General features: G+C 40.9%; 1 protein-coding gene across 1 annotated transcript; it reads right to left on the bottom strand.

Annotated features, from left to right (window-relative positions):
- Window positions 1–6,059: 6,059 nt before the first annotated feature.
- LOC124877540 (actin, muscle-like) lies at window positions 6,060–12,356 on the bottom strand. The gene is made up of 9 exons (XM_047380810.1): window positions 12,245–12,356; window positions 12,151–12,159; window positions 10,020–10,121; window positions 9,519–9,629; window positions 9,330–9,414; window positions 8,979–9,140; window positions 8,661–8,852; window positions 8,342–8,523; window positions 6,060–6,609 (listed from the first exon to the last, which is right to left on the bottom strand). The coding sequence occupies exons 1-9, from the start codon at window positions 12,245–12,247 to the stop codon at window positions 6,466–6,468; spliced, it is 990 nt and encodes a 329-aa protein (XP_047236766.1). The 5' UTR covers window positions 12,248–12,356; the 3' UTR covers window positions 6,060–6,465.
- Window positions 12,357–24,263: the final 11,907 nt, after the last annotated feature.

The following is a 24,263-nucleotide window of genomic DNA, read 5'->3' as shown; positions in this document are numbered from 1 at the left end:
ACTCAATACTTGGTCGGGAATCCTTTTGCAGAAATGACTGCTTCAATGTGGCGTGGCATGGAGGCAATCAGCCTGTGGCACTGCTGAGGTCTTATGGAGGCCCAGGATGCTTCGATAGCGGCCTTTAGCTCATCCAGAGTGTTGGGTCTTGAGTCTCTCAATGTTCTCTTCACAATATCCCACAGATTCTCTATGGGGTCCAGGTCAGGAGAGTTGGCAGGCCAATTGAGCACAGTGATACCATGGTCAGTAAACCATTTACCAGTGGTTTTGGCACTGTGAGCAGGTGCCAGGTCGTGCTGAAAAATGAAATCTTCATCTCCATAAAGCTTTTCAGCAGATGGAAGCATGAAGTGCTCCAAAATCTCCTGATAGCTAGCTGCATTGACCCTGCCCTTGATAAAACACAGTGGACCAACACCAGCAGCTGACACGGCACCCCAGACCATCCCTGACTGTGGGTACTTGACACTGGACTTCTGGCATTTTGGCATTTCCTTCTCCCCAGTCTTCCTCCAAACTCTGGCACCTTGATTTCTGAATGACATGCAGAATTTGCTTTCATCCGAAAAAAGTACTTTGGACCACTGAGCAACAGTCCATTGCTGCTTCTCTGTAGCCCAGGTCAGGCGCTTCTGCCGCTGTTTCTGGTTCAAAAGTGGCTTGACCTGGGGAATGTGGCACCTGTAGCCCATTTCCTGCACACGCCTGTGCACGGTGGCTCTGGATGTTTCTACTCCAGACTCAGTCCACTGCTTCCGCAGGTCCCCCAAGGTCTGGAATTGGCCCTTCTCCACAATCTTCCTCAGGGTCCGGTCACCTCTTCTCGTGCAGCGTTTTCTGCCACACTTTTTCCTTCCCACAGACTTCCCACTGAGGTGCCTTGATACAGCACTCTGGGAACAGCCTATTCGTTCAGAAATGTCTTTCTGTGTCTTACCCTCTTGCTTGAGGGTGTCAATAGTGGCCTTCTGGACAGCAGTCAGGTCGGCAGTCTTACTCATGATTGGGGTTTTGAGTGATGAACCAGGCTGGGAGTTTTAAAGGCCTCAGGAATCTTTTGCAGGTGTTTAGAGTTAACTCGTTGATTCAGATGATTAGGTTCATAGCTCGTTTAGAGACCCTTTTAATGATATGCTAATTTTGTGAGATAGGAATTTTGGGTTTTCATGAGCTGTATGCCAAAATCATCCGTATTAAGACAATAAAAGACCTGAAATATTTCAGTTAGTGTGCAATGAATCTAAAATATATGAATGTTAAATTTTCATCATGACATTATGGAAAATAATGAACTTTATCACAATATGCTAATATTTTGAGAAGGACCTGTATATGAATTGGTCTGTGCTCTTTGTTCCCTGCTGGTTTCTTGTCGTTGTTCATCTTCACTCTGTTAGACCAGGTCTCTGTTTTATGTTTGCTTCGTTCCTGCAAGGAGTGCACATGTAAGTTTTTGGATTACTCATGTTTGTACCTGCAGTGTTTTCATTTTTGCCTTTTTGGATTTTTTTTAAATAAAGCTGAAGACTGTTTTTGAAAAGCCGCATCCAAGCCCTTGTCTGCATATTGGTCCACACCAAAACCGCATCATGACAAGCTTCATATATTATTTCATAGACTGTATAATTATTGGGTTTATTTTTTATTCTTGATTTCTATGTTTCTTTCATGACGACAGAAATCTTAACACATTATAGTAGAAATATTTGTTAAATAACTGGTTTATGTACGATAACCAAGCTGTGTTACACAAACTGGTAAATATTGGTTTTCAGATTCCTCCACAAAACACCAGAAGCTATTTGCTGCAGAGAAGTTTCATCCCTGCTTCTGGAAGCTCTGACAGCAGAACGAACAAGAACAGACTCTAGAAGAGGAACAGAGAGAGAAGATCTAAGGAGAAAGAGGAGAAAGCAGGATGGAGAGAAAGCTTTGGAAGAGCAACTCTTCCCTGATGAGAAGAAACCTTCTTCTCAGCCTCAGTTTTTAGTATATTGATTTTCCCTTTTTGTTACTATGACCAACATCTCATCAGCGATCCAGAAGCTTCTGTTATATTTTAGACAGTTTGGCCCTGACTTCATCTCAGAGTTTTATGTGACGTCCAGAGATCATGTCTATGTTGGAAGTTTATGAGTTTTAGACACTGAAAGCTCAAACCACCACAACCACCTGAGATCTGATGTCATGGACAGAGAGCTGATCCTTCCTGTTGGAGACAGAAGTCCTGCTGCGACCCACATGAGGAGCTGGAGATGAAAGGAAGATCTACCAACTTAAAGATCCACCTGCTGGTTCCACATACCTTAAGGGCGACGTTCCTCCAGCTTCTTCATTGAGACGACGGTCCTGAGATCTGGGCAGCTGGTCATCAGGGATTCAGTTTTTATTTATCTGCTAGATTCATCTCTGTTGAAATGAAGCATTCTTATTTATCCACAGCTCCTACTAGCTGTGGAGTTCCTCAAGGATCCATTTTGGGGCCAGTTTTTTCCACAGTGTTCATATCCACCCTGGCTCATAGGTAAACACAGCATTTCATTTCACTGTTATGGAGACAAAAAACAGATTTACTGTACACAAATTCCTTTGAGTGTTGATTACATTCATCCTCAACTATGATGAAGAAGTGAAATGCTGAAACATTAGATGCTATCTTCAGGTAAGGAAGTGTGAGATTTTTACAAATTCATCCTATCTGCGTCAAAACGTTTTCTTCCTTTTAGTCACTTTCAGACTGAAACTTTCTGTGTTTTGATATTAGAAATATCTGATTTTCTGTGCTCAACTGAACAAGGTTGTAAATACATTGTTTAAACCAAACCAACCTGTTTTGGTTTAATTTGATTTACAGACCGTTAAACTCGGGCTGGAAGAGCGTCGGAACCTCTTATTGTCAACAGTGATGATTTGTCCATCAAGAAGTTGGTAGGACCTCTGCACCAACGAAGAAGCAGCTGTACCCATCTCCTGCTCAAAGTCCAAAGCAACGTAGCAGTGCTTCTCCTTTAAATCACGAACAATCTCTCACTCAGCTGCAGATCCCAGTCACACAGGAAAATTAAAGGTTCAGAAAATGAAAGTTTCCTGGTTTAGACAGTTACCTGGATCAACATTCAGTTTGCGTCGGATCGTTGGTGCTGAAATGGTAGCTTCTCTCAGTGAGGATCCTCATCAGGTACTCTGTCAGATCTCTGCCAGCCAGATGATCACGATGGAAGGCATGAGACTGAGGTCCTGGTTATCTATAGCAGCAGTCTGACTGACACCATCACCACAGTCAAAGACAAGACCTCCAAGAAACAAAAAATTACTTTAAAAACCTTCAAAGCTCAACGTTTAAAGAGAATATTCACTTCCCTTGGTTTAATCATCTGTGCTTGAAATAACATGCCCAAATTTAATTGAGTTTTTTTCAGCCATTATAAACTCTAAATAAATAATCTTGGTATCACATTAAAGCTAAAACTGAGGAGATTCCACCAGAAGTGTAAATATTGCAGTAGCTGCTATTGTTTCTGAGATAATAAGGAAGGAACACAGAGAAAAATACGATTTCTTTTCTTCCGCAAGAAGTTTTTCTGAATTGTACTGTATATAAACCTTTTAGAAATATCATGAATGATGCTACAACCTTTTGAAAATCGTAAATCCACTTGTGGACATTACCTGTGCAAAGATTTATGCAGCTGAGGTGAACTAAAGCAATGTTACAGAGTTTTTAGTAAAGACATACCTAGGCGTTCTGCCCATTGGCACAGTGTCACACATGTTGGCACCATTTACAAAAAAATTGTTTTTACTTGCAAAACGTAATAGAATTTTTTTCACGACTAAAACAGTTCATTTTACCATATTAATTTTTTATATTGGGGATATTTATTTTTCCATTTTTAATAAAACACGGAGAAACTGCTCTTTCACTCCAACAGCATCACAGTCACTGACAGGCAGCTTTTACGTAGAGCAATAACTCGAGTTTGGTTGATCCGAATTGAACAAACGACTCTTCCTTTTAATCCGTAGAGCCAATAGAATCAGACTAGACCAAACTCATTGACATCAGTCCCACCAATCAACAGCACGAAAAAGACGAAGACCTGTGACACAAGACTCTGATGTTTTAAAGGGATACCAACATGTCTATGTTTACCTGAGGGAAGGTAGAGCAATAAACGTAGAAAAATAAGTACACCTCCTCCCCCGTTTGCGGGGGATGGATAGGAAGAGGTTAACAGCCACTAACAAAGACAGACCAACAATTTTAATGTCACTTGAAGAATATATGATATTCAGACATTTAAAAGTTCCTGAAATAATCAACCTGTGACACGACCAGAGGTGTAGAGTGGCAGAGGAGGCTGAAGAGCCAATTACATACCTGGAGATCTGGAGGTCTCAAACATGATCTGGAACAAAGAAAACTTGTAGACTGCTTTAACTCACCCAGAAACATTGATATTTACTGTTTCTTCTCCAGCAGCTCATGCTACTATTCCTGACCTGGGCTGTTATTTCCCTCTGAGTTTTGGAGGTGAGAACAGGTTCTGTTTGCAGAACCTGACATTCCTGACGTCTGACAGAGAGTTGGCTGAACGAATGAGACCAGATCTGCTTGACAGAATAGCAGCTCAGTTGGACAGAAACTCAGAGCAGGGATCATTGTTCATGTTAGGAATGTTTTTCTTACATTAAAAAAATTATTTAACCGTAAATATTTTCAACACAGCAGTAAGATGCTACTTTGATATACGATATTAAAGCTTCTGTGTTACAGAATACTGAGCTCTAATTGGTGTTTTATGTATGACATTTATTCATTTATTCATTTTACAAGGGCTTGATTGTTTTAGAGAAAAATCTGATTTATTGACTGACAGCCAGTGTGGATTTACATCACAGAATACCACCTCAACAGTAACAGTGCAGCTAGTTGAACATGTAGCAAAGGACTGATTTGACTCAATAGATCAAGGACTGGTGATTAAAGAGATGGAGAGATTATGGTTTTAGAAAAACAGCCCATTGTTGTATAAACTGTAACTTTAATACATTCTTGATTTACTGAAGGTTATCTGGGTGTAGCACAAGGCTGTTGAGCCTTTTATATTATACATAAATGATGCCAGCGGTAACCTTTCTATGTCGCTGCATGGCACTCGCTGTTTGACTGCTGTAAAGATGTCTTGGTGAGTAATGAGGTGGATGTAGAACTCCAACCAGTATCCGGTGTGTTGACTATTGGTGGGTTTGCTGTTCCTGACGTGTTATGGACTTCCAGAAGACCATATCAGGTCAGGCCAGGTGCAGCATGCAGCCATGGACACCTGTGCTGGAAGCAACAAGCTGTGGTTGACCTTCTGTCAAGTGATCCCCGAGGTTGACTCAAAGGAGAAGGTGCCACTGGTTCCCAGCCAAGAGGGACGGAGGTGAGAGGATGGAGCATTCTGCTAGGGTGGGACCCCTGGATGGAGAGTTTGTTGTCTGTGGCCCCAAAGGTGGGATTGTTCATGTCCACAGTGAGATTCGAGGACTAGAACCCTACTAATATGGACCATTGTTACCTGGTTTCTATTCCTTTGAGAGACAACTAGATAGATCATAAGACGAGACCAGGAGACCTTTCTATACAGGGTTGAGAAACAGTCTGAAGAGGTCCTACAACTTGAATTGGAGGTTAACAGCGAACACTGTATGTATTTACTGCCAATAAACTAATATAGATCAGATTGGCTAGTAATATATTTACACTTTGATAAGAGAAACATCTCCTGATGATTTTTAGGTAAGATCCTGAATCAGTATAATCTCTTCTGCTAGTTTGCCTTTAAAATGTATCCTCCTTTTGGCTTCAGTTTAAACTTCAGCTCTTTACAGACACGGAGGAAACAGTCGCTCTGAAGTTTGACATAATTCACATCAGAGTAATATTTATAAGGTTTGGTTAACGGTTTATTTGAAGATTAGATTTATCACTTGACAGCTAAAGGTTGCATGTTATAAAATAAAATGTTTCCAATGAACTGTTGAAGTAGTACAGAGTTCATAAACGTGACTTTTTCTTTGCATTTATCAAGATTTAATTCAAACATGTTCAAATACATTGAATACATTTAGTAACATATTAATTACTGAGGAAGAACATGTATTAAGTGCTCTCAGAAATCTCTCCACATATTTCCCAGTAGATGTTATTCTGATCCCAACTTAAACCTTCATCTGAAGTCTAATTCATCTGTAATCTTATTAAAGTTATCCTTCTGAATATTTTCACTCTTCAAATGTGGATGAAGATTTCCGTGACATTATTTTGAAGAAAATATTTACGTTGAAGGCTTTTTGCTCCTCTGAATCTAATAAAAATAATAATTTGTTCGATTGTAAAAGACACAGCAGACTCTTCTCAGCTCGGTGCAGCAAGTAAAGAGGAAGTTTAGGGAGAAAGCCACAGTGGAGAAATGTTTAAAAGCATTTGCGGTGGACAACACTGGGACCAGACTCATTATACTCCTGTTTGCTGATCAGCATCTGCTGGAAGGTGGACATGGAGGCCAGGATGGAGCCACCAACCCAGGCAGAGTAGTTTCTTCCTGGTGGAGCCAGAATCTGGAGAAGGAAGGGAAAACAACGCCAAGCTGTGATGTTTAATGTGAATAACTTTATTATTTGTATTAGTTATTGAGTTGAAATGAACAGTTTGACCCGACTGAAGGACATAATAAGAGCAACCAGCCTTGTGCTGGAAAGGATGTCTGATTTGTTCATTAAGTTGTTCTTGTTGCTTCAAACTGCTCAGAAATGAAAGCCTCTGTTTCACTGAAAACCCGGTTTAATAAGAGACATCAACAGTTTCTGTTCTTTATGGTGAACGTCTTGTATGTTTTATTATTAGCCTAAATGAAATGGGGATAGCTAAAGCTAATTCTGCAGTTTCTCTTTGTTGAACGTGAAGAAATGAGGAGAAATTTGAAGGCTTGTCAGTAACCAGCCTTTACAAAACAGAAGTAAACTTTGATTAATTGAGATGTGATTATTTTACCTTCTTCAGTCATGGTTACAGTTTATGTCTTAGTTATAAAGACAGTCATCCTAACTCCTAGTTGAACCTTAATGCTCTATATGCATGCTGCTTTTTAAACACTGCTGATTTGTATCAGTGAGCGAGAGCTAAAGTGAAGTTTAACAGAAGAATATCTGGCTGCCATCTTTGTTCTGCAGCCTGCAGGTTGATTTTTCATTTGGATCTCAGACAAGCGTTTATAACAACAAGGGAACCCCAATCAACTACACTCAATCATCTACGTGGACTTATTCACTCAACTGACTTTATTTGTGCATTCGACTAAATTGGCTGAGGAGAATAAATGAAACACAAAGTAAAATATTGTGGGACTCTTTAGATCGACAGGATGCGAGAGGACCCTGCAGTGAAAAGTTCTGCATGTAGAGTGATTCTGCATGAAGGCCGGGGACACGGCATTTAAAGAAATGGATCACAGCATCTCTAAAAAAGCAGCTCTTGTGGGGAGCTCCCTGGCTATTGTGGCCCAGTCCAGGGATGAGGTACTGTAGCTCACAATGCTGAAAAGGTTAAAGGTGGTTCAGATAGAAATGAGCCAGAATATGCACTGCATCAGTTTGTTCCCTTTGGGACTGTGTAGGAACCGGATCCCAGATGGTTTTGGCCTCTCTCAGCAGGATGATGTTGATGAAGCGGTTTGGGAATGGTTTGTGGAACATAAAGAGTTTGAGGTGTTGACTTGGCCTCCAAACTCCTCAGATCTAAATTCAATCCAGCATCTGTGGGGTGTGCTGTAAAGCAAGTCCAGTCCATGGAGGCCTTACCTTGCAGCTTCCTGGACTTAAAGAACCTGCTCCTAACATGGTGCCAGCTACCAAAGCTCCTCTTCTGGGGATCTAGTGCACTCCATGACTATAAAGGTTAAGGCTGTTGGCAGCAAAAGGGGGGGCAGCACACTGTGAGGTCATAATGTTATGCCTGATCAGATATCTGAGTTGATTGTAATAAACATATATAGTATTGTTAGTTGTACTAGTTTAGTCCATTTCATTTACCATGGTCCACTAATCCTTCACAATACTGTCTAGAATGTTAATGGAAGAGAAGAGTGATCTAACAAGTATTCTACTAATTCATGGCAGCGTTTAGGGTTTTAATCTTTTCTGAGCTTTGAGTTTTTTAACAGATTTAGAACAACTTTTTAGCTTAGATGTTCTTTCATCTAAAATGCTGACAGGGTTTAAGGGCAGATGGATAAATTAAAGGAGTTACGATGTGTTCTTCAGTCAAGAGCAACAAAGGAACAAACTTATGCACCTTGACTTTCACAGCAGACGGGGTCAGAGCAGTGACCTCTCTCTGCATGCGGTCAGCAAATCCAGGGAACATGGTGGAACCTCCAGAAAGCAGAATGTTTGAATACAGATCTCTCCGGATGTCTACATCACACTTCATGATGCTGTTGTAAACGTTCTCATGAACACCAAGAGACTCTTCTCCTGAACAACACAGAAAATGATTAACAGAAAGAGCTGCTGGAAATAAGCATCTTTATTTAAGAATAATGAAAGAGTGATATCATGATGACAAACATTTAAAGAACTGAGTGTTCACATTTTCTTTAAATGTTACAAACCAATGAAACCAGGCTGGAAGAAAACCTCTGGGCTGCGGAACCTCTGGTTGCTGATCGTAACTTCTTGTCCATCAGGAAGCTCATAGGTCTTCTCCAGTGAGGAAGAGGAAGCTGCCGTCTGCATTTCTTGCTCAAAGTCCAAAGCCACGTAGCAGAGCTTCTCCTTCATGTCTCGAACTATTTCACGCTCAGCTGCAGTTCAGAGTCAGAGCGTCACACAGTGGACACAAAAGTTCAGAATGTGCATATCTTATGCTCTGTTCCTACTATTAGAGGTTAAATTCAGGAAAATAAATAAACATTCAGTGGGTTTTATACCGGTGGTTCTGAAATAGTAGCCTCTTTCTGTGAGAATCCGGATCAGGTACTCCGTCAGGTCTCTTCCAGACACTAGTGTGCAAACGAAGGCGTGGGGCAAACCATAGCCCTCGTATATTGGGACGGTGTGACTGAGACCGTCACCAGATTCTAACACAATACCTTTAAAACCAAGAAATGATAAAGAAAAGGTTACTGTACACCTTAGAAACACTAATGGTTCACTAGTTAGACCATCAGAAATGTACTGCAATAAGTTTAATTGAAAAACACAAATTCTTAACATGTTACAGACTTTCAGGAGCATTCAGGTTTTCATGGACGTGTTTGAAGCTTTCCAACATCACTAACCTGTAGTCCGACCAGAACTAAACAGAGACAGGACTGACTGGTTGGCCATATACAAGGCAGGAACGTTGAAGGCCTCAAACAGGATCTGAACCAAACAGAAGTCCACTGCATAATATCACGTTTGTCTCATAATGCAGAGCAGTAACTGATGTTAGGATTGCAGTTTTATTTAGACCAATGTGAACTTACCTGTGTCTTCTTCTCCCTGCAGACGTTGGGTGTGATTGCAGCGTCTGACAGCAGGACTGGATGCTCTTCAGGAGCAACACAGAGCTCATTGTAGAAGGTGTGATGCCAGAGCTGCATAATGATAACACTGTTTAGTTTTACTTTATCTGGAGGTTTCATGTATTATCTGCCAAGTTGTAGGAGGAACGTCTTCCAGAAATTAACATGTTCAAGCAGTTTCAAAGTTTGTGGCAAAGTGAATTCATGTTACTTTGCATCATTTTAGCTCCTTGACCAACCCAGACAAATGAGCCAAATAGATTTCATGCATTAAAGTGACAAAGACAACCTAACAGTCAGATTAGTTGAGGTAGAAGCAAACTTACCTTTGGGACATTCATGTACGGAGCAAACATTGGTTGTTGTGAAAACTAGAACTCTTGGTATTATTGTGTCAAGATCTTTTGTCAAAAACAGGTTGCACATCCAGTTACATCAGATGTTTTATCACTGAAGTCTTACCTTCTCCAGTTCATCCCAGTCAGTTACAGAGTTGTTCTCAGTGATGTATTTCAGGGCCAAGATGCCCCTCTTTTCCTGCGCCTTGTTTCCCATGCAGCTGTTCTTCATTAGGATGGACCATTGAGGACATCGTTCAGAGTCAGCAGGTAGAAACATTTGCAAAGCCAAACTCTCCCACAAACTATCCTGAAAACCTTCGGCATATGCAAGCAGAATGCTCTCACGTATTTAACTAAGAGGTTGTGCCTTTGCACACCCAGTGAATGGCTCCAGCATTTGGTACAGAAAGGTTTTCAGTAAACAGAGACATATGAAGATAAAGCCAAAGGCTAACTACTTGCTCCAGTTTACAATGAACAGATATTCAAATTTCCAAAAGGGAAATTAAATTAAATTCAGATTATTTCTATAGCACCAGTTCACAACACATGTCGTCTCAAGGCACTTCACAAAGTCAGGTTCATACATTCCTATTAATCGTAATCATTGAACAGTTCAGTCAGATTCAGTTATTTATTCAAATTGGATAAAAAGTTTTTCTGTCTAAGGAAACCCAGCAGATTGCATCCAGTCAGAGATTTGCAGCATTCACTCCTCCTAAGATGACTTCAGTGTCTTCTCTGTTAGAAGAAGCATCAGGCAGACAGCTTATAGCATTTTTCACATATTTTAAAAGAAGTTTGTTTTTCCTCTTTGAAAGTTTCTGAACTGGTAAAAACTTAAAAACAGGTGGTTTATGACCACATAGACGAGGGATTGATTGTTGAAGTGTGGAGGTGCAGGAATCTTCATCGGTGAACCCGATTAAGTTTGAGTATCTGGTTTACAGAAATAGATGATTATAAAGATATTAAAACATGTGAACTGTTTAGTTTGCAGCAGAGAGCAGCATACAGTTAATGATATGAAGCTATAAACGGTTTGGTCCACTGACATCCGTCTAGCTTTGTGATTTAATCTACTCCAGAACCTCTGTCTTTAATAAGAAGATCGTAAGTGTTCCTGATTTTAATCAAAACCTGTCTGGTCAGGGTTCTAATACCACAAACCAGGTGAAGCAGCTAACATTCAGCTAAGCTACCGTCTGACTTACATGAAGTGAAGTGGTTCTTGAGTAGTTAAAACATTTTGAACGTTTTGAAGAAGAGGAGCAGTTGGTTAAGTCTACCTTTCCATTGAAGCACATGTTGAAGTGCTGCAACTGTCCAGTCTGGGCAGGTTGGAGCAGCGAAGGAGGGGCGCTGTGGCCTGGTATCATTGTCAGTGAGCAGTGAGCAGTTGTGAAACTTTAGAAAATTATAAATTCATAACACAGATCAAACATATAAAGCTGTGTTTTAGCCTCTGATTGTATGTTCTGGTGAGGTTACCAGGGGAAAAAGTGCTAAATGAGGTTTAAGTTGGGAAGGAAGTATTTAGGTCTCAATTTTGGCCACCTGCATGAAACCACTTCATTTGCTTCATGGGTTGGTGGGTTAGGATTAGGCCATGAAAGAGACAGCACATTACTCCTGTTCTAATCTCTTTACATTTACTGGTATATTTGTCATTGTCTTGGAGTATGTTTGTGCCAGATGCTAATGTTCTCTTTCCAGAAGCTGCAGGACTCGTGTTTTCCAGATGCCACAGCAACCCAAGCCCAACTGTTTCGTTTCTGCAATAAAACTATTAAAACTATCCAGTTTATCCAGTCTCTGCGCTCTCTCTGCATGTGCTTCAGAACATGATAATATTTTAGATTTCATTTTTTAAAGTCTTAGTCCTCGTATCTGTTGATTTTTTGAGGAGCAGCTGAAACCTTGTTTGTTCAGTCTGGCTTTTATTTTTCTATGTTGTGATCAGGCTGTTTTACCTTTATGCCATTCTGTTTTATCTTTTCTGTTTTTATGTTCATGTCTATTTTTATTGTAAAGCACTTTATGGTTTTTGACTGGAGGAGTGAACCTTGTGGTGTGTCTGATAGTTTTTAAGCTTGGTTTTCCTTCAGCAACCTTTCAGTTGTATATTTGAGAACATGTGACCAGTGTTTCTAGGGTTTCTGTGTAGTTGAGAGTTTGGTTTACAGGTCTGTATTCATGCCAGTTTAAAATAATGTCTCCGGCAGCAGCTTAGACTTGTGTCCCATACTCACCAACGCATCCTGCAAAAAATAATAAAAAACACGAATTCATTTGAACTCTTACATATTTAGCTCTAAAATACACATGTTTGTACTGAAATTGTACCATGTACTTGTGGCAGCCAGCAATGGATGGAAAGACATGAGGGGCTTTATCTCCAGCCAGACCAGCCTTGCAGACACCAGATCCATTGTCAATAACAACAGTGACAATTTCATCATCCATTTCTGAAAGGAAGTATTGCCAAAAATGCAACTTGTTTAAAATTAGAAACATGCAACCTCTCAACCAACTGCAGTTAAAAATAATATGTGTGAGATATATATTATATAAAGACAAACTGGTGATAATCTTCAGGATTTGAACATGTTAACAGCTGAAGGTTCAAGTAATGCAAACCCATGGAATAAGTTGTAAAGTTTGTGAATGAAAAAGATAAAATGGACATAGAAAAGAGATATTATCTTTAGATATAACCTATTTCCAAGGAACTGTGCTGGCACCTTTCCTGTCTCCATCAACTCCCCAAGCTGCCATCTTCTGAAGTTCTCAGATGACTCTGCCACAGTCGGCCTCATCACAGGTGAGGACCACTCAGAGTACTGGCAGTGGACAAGGGACTTTGTGGACTGGTGCCAGTGGAACCACTTCTTGATCAACACAGAGAAAACCAAGGAGCTGGTGGTGGACTTCCACAGGTGCACATCCATCACTCTGATACCAGTGAACATCCAGAGGACTGATGTTGAGATAGTGGACTCTTATCAGTACCTGGGTGTTCCTGAACCATAAACTAGACTGGAGCCACAACACTGATGCACTTTACAGGAAAGGTCAGAGGAAACTCTACCTGCTGAGGAGACTGAGATGTTCTGGAGTTCAGGGGGCACTACTGAAGACTTTATTTGACTCTATGGTTGCATCAGCCATCATCTGTGGCTGTGTTTCTTAACCCTGGTCCTCAGGGTTCACAGTCCCTCATGTTTTAGATGTGTCTCTGCTCCAGCTCACTTAATTCAAATGATGGCATTACCTTCTCATCAGGTGCAGACGCCTGTTAATCACCCACACATTTAAGTGTTTCAGCAGAGAAACACCTAAAACATGAAGAAACATGAGCCCTGAGGACCAGGGTTAAGAAACACCTTCAGGGACAAACTGCTGCATCTTCAAAGCACTAAGGAACTTCATCTCAGGTCCTTCCTGTGAGACTTTATAACCATCACTGCTCCCAGCAAACCCAATAAGATGTTTACATTCCTGATGTTATTTACAGTTTTTCATAGTCTTGCAAATAGTTTTTTGTTTTGTACATTTTTAAATGATCGTACTGTAAAGTTTTTCTAATGTTGTATATTTGACTTTATATTCTTTATTTCACTTTTTATCATTATTATTCATCTAGTGGTTAAAGAGGAGGGCGTTTGCCTCCAGGAGAGGCCACAAGTTCCCTGGTTCTAATCCCACAGCCTGCCACTCTGGGTCCCTGAGCAAGACCCTTAACCCCTGAATGTTCCCCAGGTGCGACACAATGGCAGCACACTGGTCCCTAAGGGGTGGGTTAAATGCAGAAGATCATTTCTCCATTGTGAGATCAATAAAGTCTATATTATGATTATTAATATTATTATTATTTGACCCTTATAGATGACCTCTGGTCAGCTAAAGTTTGAGCAGGATCTTTTTAAATGTTCTTCACTTTAAACAGTTCCATAATTTGTCATCTAGTGCTCAGTGTTTCTGGGGAGGAAGATGCATCTGGTCGTTTTCTGTTGTTCTGTTTAACTCTATAGTTTGTGTGTAATTCTCTTGGTATGAGACTGAAGATTTTAAAGCAAACAGACCTTGTTCTTATATCTCATGAATATCCAACCAGTAGGTAACTGGGACACAAACCAGGAGCACATGAAGCACCAGTACAACTTCATTATTAACAGAGCTGCTGGGAAATCCTCAGGAGGAAGTATTTTCAACATTTAAACTGACATCAAGATATATCTTCATATAAATATCTTAGCCATGATGTAAATCGAACAACTTTTCCACATTATAAGGAAAATATAGAATGCAAACTAATAATTTCAATGTTCTTTACAAAAAACTGATGTGCTTGGATGCCACATCAGTTTTTAAATTAAATTAAATTTTAAATTAAATTAAATTAAAGAATAAATTCAATACAAATAATATTTGTATATGTCCAACATGCAAATCAAACATCTGAAGTTCCACCTCATTACAGAGTTCAGTCGTGTGTTTTTACAACTAGAGAAGAAAACTAAGGAGTTAATTTATAAACCTTCAGTTGAAACCAGACATAAACTGAACAAAAACTCATGTCAGCCTATTTCCATCACTGTCTGACTTTAAATCGGACCGAACCTTTTCTGTTTTAGGTCAATTAAGATCATCAAAGTTATGTCTATTTACTGAATGTAAAGAATAAAAAAAATGTTGTCATCGCTTTCTTTAAATTCACAAAATAATTTTGTCTTGACACAGTTGGTAACGCCCAAAGGTTGATGTCATGTAAGCTTCTTTAGATGTATTTTAAGGCAACACCACAAACACCTCAACTCAGCCAAAATATCAGGAAGAGATGGACCTCCACCATCTGGTTCATCCTTCTTCCAGTATCCAGATGTCTGAAGGTGCAACATTAATCTGCTCAAACAATTATGTGCAAGTATTAACAGCATCATGTGGGTTCTCTGTCTCAGGAATGAACAAGTTTTGGGGCAAAATGTTTGTCTCAACTCCAGAAGTTAAACATCTTGTGAAGATGCTGCTGAAGCTGCTAAATGAGGAACAAATTTCCACAAAATACTGTAGAAATGTATATAAACGTCTGAAGAAAGCAGACAAATAAATCTCCCCCTCATTATTCTAGTATTAGGAATAAGGAACATAAATAGTTGGTAGTATTAAATAGTCTGATTTAATGTGAAAATGTTATTTATGTAAATAATTGGCTTTGACTATAAACGGTTTATCTTTGTAAACAGCTGTTAAATGCATATAAACATCTTTAAAAGAAAACAGCCACAGTCTGGTTCTTACCTGACGCAGGTGAACTCTCTGCCATAGTTTCAGCTGAATGAATGAATGAATGAATGAATGAATGTAGGGAGGACGGTGATCGACATCAGATGAAGTAAATCTTCTCAGTCAGAAAACTGTCCTCTCATTGGATGAGAAGCATGACCCACAGCCAATGAAAGGAGGCATCTGTCAGCTTTGCTGTGAAACACCAGCGAGACACGAATGAAAAGTGAAAGAAAAACTTCTTAAAATATAGAAATGAATGAGGAAATGAGTGATATTTAATGGTTGGAAGTTTGTCTGGAGTGTTAGTTCAAACATGAATGAGTTCAGGTTTGTGATCACAGACAGCTTTCATAAACTTTCCCAAGTTTTTTCCCAATTCACTGCAGACAATAAACCCACATTTATAGCAAGAAACCCCAGAACATCCTGACCTTTGTCTTGACCTCAGTTTACCTTCTCCTCCTCAGTTGCTCGCTGTGTGTCCAGCTTCATTTGTCGGAGTTTATTTTCACCATCTAGGAATGTTAGATTTTGCAGAAGTGTTCTGTAGGGAAAACCATGTAATAAACGAGGTTTATGTGATAATAGTTGACAAGCATATTATTGACATGGGATCAGATTAAAGATGGAGTTTTCTTTCCAGACTGGGGTTTGGTCTCTACCTCAAGCAGGAATCTGAAGTATCATAATGTGTTGTTTTTGTCATGGTGGGATGGAGTGGGATATGGATAGATGAACTGGGACCTCAAAATAAGCACATTTCATTAGTTTGTGATTTCCTCCAACAGGGAACACAGTTCCTCAGCTGCAGCCAGGTCCAGGAGTCTCTGGAATTAGCTTCTTCTGCCTCAGCAGCAGTGATGCAGCCTTTCATGATACGCTGGAAGGGGATCCAGATGCATCTGCATAGGATGAAGGCCAACAGACCAGCAGTTCCAGTGATGGGAGCTTCAGAGGGTCTTCTTATGGTCCCAGAGTCTTCTTTAACCTTTTCAGACAGCATCCTGAGGCCCTGCAGTGTTCACCTATTGATCCATCTGGATCTGTGCTGTTGGGAATGAACATCTCCCAAACATACCCTATATTACCAAAGGTATCTGTCTGTCTACTTCTACACGTACCTGAACTTTGATGACTAATCTATAATGTCCAGTTTGTTGATGGAGTCACCGTTTCCAGCAGCAGCAACTTGAACTATTCTGTAAACATCTTCCTCAAGGTTTAGGAGTGTCTTCATAGTTAGATGAGAAAACCAGAACTGCAGCCTCTGCTCTAATTCATCTCAAAGGTGTTGAAGAAGGTTGAGGTCTGGACTGAACTTAACTAAAAAATAAGAATTAAAGTGAAATGATTGAATAAAATCAACAGTAAATAATATAATTTAGATTATTTCTACGTAACTTTAAATGCAACAAGAAGAAAAGTCATTAAAAAACTTGACAAATAGAATAAATGGTCCAGAGCTGCCTCTCTCTCTCTGAGAAATGTAGCTCTGCTCTCTTCTTCTCCTCTTGGTTTGATATGGTTCTCTCTTTCATGGGACGTATCCACTGAGTGTTTTTAACAGTCCCAAAGTGCTTCAGGATGGAGACCTCTATGATTATAGTGACTGTAAATAACATAAACATTTGGCTAGTTTTATTAAAATCGTGCCACCATTTAGTTCTTTCTATAATTATGTTTTATTCCTCACTCATCCTCTGGGCTTGCAGGTCCTCTCTGGTTTTCTTCATGGATCTGACTGATGTTCCTTCAAATTCTCACTCTGTTAGCTGCTTTGCTAGTTTTTATTTTTGATTTCTGGTTTAATATTTGCAGTTTTGGTGATATTTTCATTTATTTCTCTTTTAAAACTCAGAACTCTGGTAAATGTCCTCGTCTCTGTAGGTTATTCTTACAGCCAGCAGATGTCCTCAGTTACATTTGTTTTAATATCTGCTTCCTTTTCCAGTAATTCACTCATCTGACTCAGTATTAATGTTGGTTGGATTTTAATATTTATTTCAGATCCTCTGTTTATGTCCAGCCAGAGATGCCTTTGTCTGTCAGTTTGGTCTTTTTCTTCTCTTTTGTTACAGAAAAATAAATAAACCAAAACATCTAAAATAACATAAAGTTTTATATTGTTGCTCATCCTTCTAACCAAAATGCTTACCATAAAATGTATATAATTTACAATTTCAGTTACAGATCGATCCATTAATTGTCACATTAATATTTGTTGTCGGACCAAAGTGCAGGTAAGAGCTGGGCAGCCGCATGTTGAGTGATCTTCAGCTTTATTCAGAGGTATCCAAACGTAACATAAATCACTGCAGGAACATGAAACACATGGCAGTCAAGGATAGAGACCCGAGTTGAGAGAGGAGGAACCAGCAATCAACACATGAACCAGACTACCGTATTTTCCGCACTATAAGGCGCACCTTCAATGAATGGCCTATTTTAGAACTGTTTTCATATATAGGGCGCACCGGATTATAAGGCGCATAGAATAGAAGCTACTGCAGTCAAACGTTTGACTGGGGTTGCGTTATGCATCCACTAGATGGAGCTGTGCTAAAGAGAATGTCAACAAAACAGTCAGATAAGTCAGTCAGTCAAACTTTATTAATACACTACAAACCAGCGTTCTGATAACTCCATTCACTCTCATGGTAAGGTCTCCTCTACATAGAATTCTATTAAATAGAGCCAACCGCACATTAGGAATGCATTGGAGTCTATGAAGTTGAAGTTGAAATCAAACGTTAGTTAAAACGTGAAAGGGAACTTTTCCCTGATTCAGTAAACACGTAAAAGAAACAGTTTGATGCACTAAATCAAACGTTAGTACTGTTAACCTTTCCTGTTTCTGTCCCCTGACCGTAGTCTGATGACACAGGGGAGACGCTTTCTCCAGGGCCGAAGTTACTAGTTTCCTCGGGGTTAACTCCCTCACTCATACGTTGCTGAGTTGAACATGAAGAAACAGCATCAAAACACTGAGTTGTTGACGAGATTCGGGGTTCTTTTTAATAACTTTGCAGCACGTAAAAACACAGGGCTTACAGACTCATACACCGCTGCTCCAGTCGCCGTCTCTACCCACCCCACACACACAATAATACCGACGTCACTCCTTCACTCTTGATTCTCAGCTACGGCAGCACACAGCGCCACCTCTGTCCGGAGGAGTAATGTCAACATCTTCCATACACACACACGAAACATACACCCCACACACTGAGCTTCTAATCACATATAGTTCAGGCAATTCCTGCAACAGTACATTCAAATGTTATACACACACAAGTGGTGTTGGACTAGGAGTAAGCACAGTACAGGTGTTTACCGCTATTACTTCGGCGACACCCCTGACTACGGTAGCCGTAATGCTGCAAGCGGTGCGGCTTTGTAGTTTACCAGTCGTACTGAAACATTTTGACAGAGCGCCGTGTACAACCAGTATGGATCAACCAATTAACCAATTGATCCATATATAAGGCGCTCCGGATTACAAGGCGCACTGTCATTTTTTGAGAAAATTAATGGTTTTTAAGTGCGCCTTATAGTGCAGAAAATACGGTAACTAATATACTAAGGGAATACAAAGGACAGTTAATCAAAGGAAGAGGGAACAGGTGAGACAAGGAGGCAGGAAGACAGAAGGAACAGGTGAAACTAATGCATAGACTAAACATGAGCGAAGGGATTAATTAATAAAATTTATTTCAGTTGTGTGTAAGGATTTAAATATCTGTCTAAAGCTGCTGTCAGTGTGTCAGATGGTCTCAACGTCAGTTCAACTGACTGTGATTCTGATGCCACCTAAACAGAAGGTGGTTTACAAAATAATCTAAAGTTATGATCTGATTTCTTTCATATTTTCTGTTTGGTAATTTTTTGTGTGAAGGAGTCAAGAAAGTAACAGAATAAAGAAGGAACATGAAGACCTGAGGCGTTTCTTAGTCGTCTTCTTTCTACTTCCTGTTAAACTGGTTTTATTAGTGTTTATTCCTGTGTCCATAAAGTAAAACCCTGCAGTCTGTCAAAGAAAAGATTATTGAGTATTTATTGATGTGATGAGATCTAAAGAACCAGTCCCAATAAACGGATCAGACAGCTGAAGGTCTGAAATAGACTCCACATTCACAGTGATGCTGACAGAAGGCTGACATGATAAAATAATCTCTGGTTGATTTCCTGGTTTCTTCTTTTCTAAATAATAATTTAGGTTTTACAGCAGATCATCCCAGTGATCAGCCACAACATTAAAACCACTGACAGATGAAGTAACAGCGGTGCTGGGGAACATTTGGTGCTGGCGTCTCTGTGGATGTTCGTTAGGATGTACCACCCACCTGAAGATTGTTGAGGAACAGGTACGACTGATGAAGCTGCTCTCCCTGAGGGCTGCTGCTGCTTCCTGCTCTCCGTCTCTCAGTAAAACCACAGTTTGAGTTCAGGGTTTATAGCATGTTGGAAAAACGCTTGAACATTTGTCCTCATTTATTCTTCGTGCATAAAAAGAAACATCCTCATGTGTTTGACGTCTTCATGACAAACGAAGCTAAAACCCAGCAGACTAACCAACATTACAGACTCTGTTAAAAGCTCCTGTTTACACATTTACACTGTAAAACTGTGAAAATCACATGATCTGAAAATGAACATTTGAACCTGCTGGTCTGCTTGGAATTCATGTTGAAGTTAATGTGTGTGTTGTATTAGAAAAGCGTGAATCGCTGTTAAATGTTAAACTGGAAAGGTCAGGCTTAAAAAAAGATGAAAGATGAATAAATGATATAATATCAGAATATTTTATTCATCTTTCTCTAACTAAATATGTTTGGAGCCTGGATGTTTAAATGAATTTGTCTGACAGTTGATTTTTATTGGCTACTAAAATGTTGACCATACTGATCAATTATGATAGTGTTGATCAGCTAGTATTTAACAGAAATAAGCAGACATTTAATTTAATTCATTTCAAAAATACTTTAAATACTTAGAAATTAATTGTTGTAGCTCTTTTTATACAAGTTTCTTCAAAGAGCCGTTGTAGATGCTGATGGCTGTGGGCAGGAAGGATCTCCTGTAGCGTCTGTCTCAGCAGATCTGAAGAAGCCTCTGACTGAAGACACTCTGTTGTTGTACAACAGTCCCATAAAGAGGATGTTCAGGGTTCTCCATAATGTTCTTCATTTTATGAAGAATCCTTCTTTGCACAATGATCTCCAGAGTACAGAGTGAAAAGGAATGGTGAGAGTACCGTCCCCTGTGGTGCTCCTGTGCTGCTGACTACCTGGTTAGACTCATAACCCTTCAGTCTCGCAAACTGTGGTCTGTTTGTCAGGTAGTCTTTGATCCAGGAGATCTCTGAGGCCTCCACCTGAGTCTTCTGGAGTTTCTGACAAAGCAAATCAAGATGAAAAAGTAATCACACCCCATGTTAAACCAGGTTAACTTTGATTAACCACATTTTCTCTCAAGTTACTCCAGACAGACCCAACCTTGAATATTACCTGAACTTTAGAGCTAAGAAAATAATCTAAGCGGTACCTGTTTTACCAATGTGCAATATTTGATCATACTGTATAATGTTTATAAAGGAAATCCAGACAGCAACAATCAATATTAATTCAAGTTTTCTACATGGCATATTAAAGCTGGAATGGCTTATTCACTTAATTAAACCTTTAAATTATACTGCTGTTCTCCATGTGAAGACATATCTGTGAGGCTGAGTACAGATCCATATTGTGTGTGTGTGTGTGTGTGTGAGTGTGTGTGAATGTATGTGTGTGTGTGTGTGTGTGTTGTATCTTTTGTCACTCTTCATCAGGTACGCTGGCAGGCTTAACCCCCAGCAGCTGCAGCTTGATAAGACTCATCAGGAGATAGAGGAGAGTCACTAGTTTGTTCTCTGGGTCACGGTGGTAAACTGGCTGCCTAGTCGCTATATATATATATATATATATATATATATATACACACACACTCATCGGCCACTTTATTAGGTACACCTGTCCAACTGCTCGTTAACGCAAATGTCTAATCACAGGGCAGCAACACAATGCATTTAGGCATGTAGACATGGTCAAGACAATCTGCTGCAGTTCAAACTGAGCATCAGAATGGGGAAGAAAGGTGATTTAAGTGACTTTGAACGTGGCATGGTTGTTGGTGCCAGACGGGCTGGTCTGAGTATTTCAGAAACTGCTGATCTACTGGGATTTTAACGCTCTACCATCTCTAGGGTTTACAGAGAATGGTCCGAAAAAGAGAAAATATCCAGTGAGCTGCAGTTCTGTGGGCGCAAATGCCTTGTTGATGCCAGAGGTCAGAGGAGAATGGCCAGACTGGTTCGAGCTGATAGAAAGGCAACAGTAACTCAAATAACCACTCATTACAACCAAGGCATGCAGAAGAGCATCTCTGAACACACAACACGTCGAACCTTGAGGCAGATGGGCTACAGCAGCAGAAGACCACACAGAGTGCCACTCCTGTCAGCTAAGAACAGGAACCTGGGGCTACAATTCGCACAGGCTCACAAAAATAGAAGATTGGAAAAACGTTGCCTGGTCTAATGAGTCTCGATTTCTGCTGCGACATTCGGATGGTAGGGTCAGAATTTGGTGTCAACAACACAAAAGCATGGATCCATCCTGCTTGTATCAACAGTCCAGGCTGGTGGTGGTGGTGTAATGGTGTGGGAGATATTTTCTTGGCCCACTTTGGGCCCCTTAGTACCAATTGAGCATCGTGTCAACGCCACAGCCTACCTGAGTATTGATGCTGACCATGTTCATCCCTTTATGACCACAGTGTACCCATCTTCTGATGGTTACTTCCAGCAGGATAACGCGCCATGTCATAAAGCAGACTCAGACTGGTTTCTTGAACATGACAAAGAGTTCACTGGACTCAAATGGCCTCCAGTCACCAGATCTCAATCCAATAGAGCACCTTTGGGATGTGGTGGAACGGGAGATTCACATCATGGATGCAGCCGACAAATCTGCAGCATCTGTGTGATGCTATCATGTCAATATGGACAAAACTCTCTGAGGAATGTTTCCAGTACCTTGTTGAATCTATGCCACCAAGGATTAAGGCAGTTCTGAAGGCAAAAGGAGGTCCAACCCGGTACTAGCAAGGTGTACCTAATAAAGTGGCCGGTGAGTGTATATATCTATAGATAGATAGATAGATAGATAGATAGATAGATAGATAGATAGATAGATAGATAGATAGATAGATAGATAGATAGATAGATAGATAGATAGATAGATAGATAGATAGATAGATAGATAGATATATATATAGATAGATAGATAGATAGATAGATAGATAGATAGATAGATAGATAGATAGATAGATAGATAGATAGATAGATTATTATGATTACCTGGCCACTATCCTGCAAGAAGAATGGCTTAAAATCCCTCTGACCACTGTGCAGGACTTGTATATGTCATTCCCAAGACAAATTGACGCTGTATTGGCCACAAAAGGAGGCCCTACACCATACTAATAAATTATTGTGTTCTAAAACCAGGTGTTTCAGTTTCATTGTCCAACCCCTGTATATATATATGTATATATATATGTTCTCCGCATCTATTGTCGATGCTGCTGCCCATAGCTGTGGCCATAAGGTCTGCAGTGCCTGTCGCGGCGGCAATCCCAGAACCCGGTGGTGGACACCGGCAGTAAGGGATGCTGTTAAGCTGAAGAAGGAGTCCTATCGGCTGTGGTTGGCTTGTGGGACTCCTGAGGCGGCTGACGGGTACCGTGAGGCCAAGCGTGCTGCGGCCCGGGCTGTGGCAGAGGCAAAAACACGGGCCTGGGAGGAGTTCGGTGATGCCATGGAGAAGGACTACCGTTGGCCTCGAAGCGATTCTGGCAAACCGTCCGTCGCCTCAGGAGGGGGAAGCAGTGCTCCGCCAACACTGTTTATAGTGGGGGCGGGAGACTGCTGACCTCGACTGAGGACATTATCGGGCGGTGGAAGGAGTACTTCGAGGATCTCCTCAATCCTGCCATCACGCATTCCGTGGTGGAAACAGAGGCTGGGGACTCGGGGTTGGACTCTTTCATCACCCAGGCTGAAGTCACCGAGGTGGTTAAAAAGCTCCGCGGTGGCAAGGCTTTGGGGGTGGATGAGATCCGCCCTGAGTACCTCAAGTCTCTGGATGTTGTAGGGCTGTCATGGTTGACACGCCTCTTCAACATTGCGTGGCGGTCGGGGACAGTGCCTCTGGACTGGCAGACTGGGGTGGTGGTCCCCCTTCATAAGAAGGGTGACCGGAGGGTGTGTTCCAACTACAGGGGGATCACACTCCTCAGCCTCCTGGTAAGGCCTACACCAGGGTATTGGAGAGGAGAGTCCGACCGATAGTCGAACCTCGGCTTCAGGAGGAGCAGTGTGGTTTTCGTCCCGGCCGTGGAACACTGAACCAGCTCTATACCCTCTACAGGGTGCTCGAGGGTTCATGGGAGTTTGCCCAACCGGTTCACATGTGTTTTGTGGACCTGGAGAAGGCATTCGACTGTGTCCCTCGTGATGCCCTGTGGGGGGTGCTCCAGGAGTATGGAATCGGGGGCCCTTTACTAGGGGCCATCCGGTCCCTGTACGAGCGGAGCAGGAGTTTGGTCCGCATTGCCGGCACTAAGTCGGACCTGTTCCCAGTGCATGTTGGACTCCGGCAGGGCTGCCCTTTGTCACCGGTCCTGTTCATAACTTTTATGGACAAGATTTCTAGACGCAGCCAAGGGCCAGAGGGGGTCTGGTTTGGGGACCAGTGGATTTTGTCTCTTCTTTTTGCAGATGACGTGGTCCTGCTGGCCCCCTCTAGCCAAGATCTACAGCATGCGCTGTGGCGGTTCGCAGCCGAGTGTGAAGCGGCTGGGATGAGGATCATATATACACATATATATGTATATATATATATATATATATATATATATATATATATATATGTATGTGTCCCTTCACATCTGAAGAAACAGACTTAAAAAAGGAATAATGAAATAATTCTTGGAGATTTGCTTGGAACACATTTTGTGTGTTTCTTGTTCAGCAGGA

Source organism: Girardinichthys multiradiatus, chromosome 12 (assembly GCF_021462225.1).
Source record: "Girardinichthys multiradiatus isolate DD_20200921_A chromosome 12, DD_fGirMul_XY1, whole genome shotgun sequence".
Lineage (NCBI taxonomy): Eukaryota > Metazoa > Chordata > Actinopteri > Cyprinodontiformes > Goodeidae > Girardinichthys > Girardinichthys multiradiatus.
This window is presented reverse-complemented; position numbering and strand designations above follow the sequence as displayed.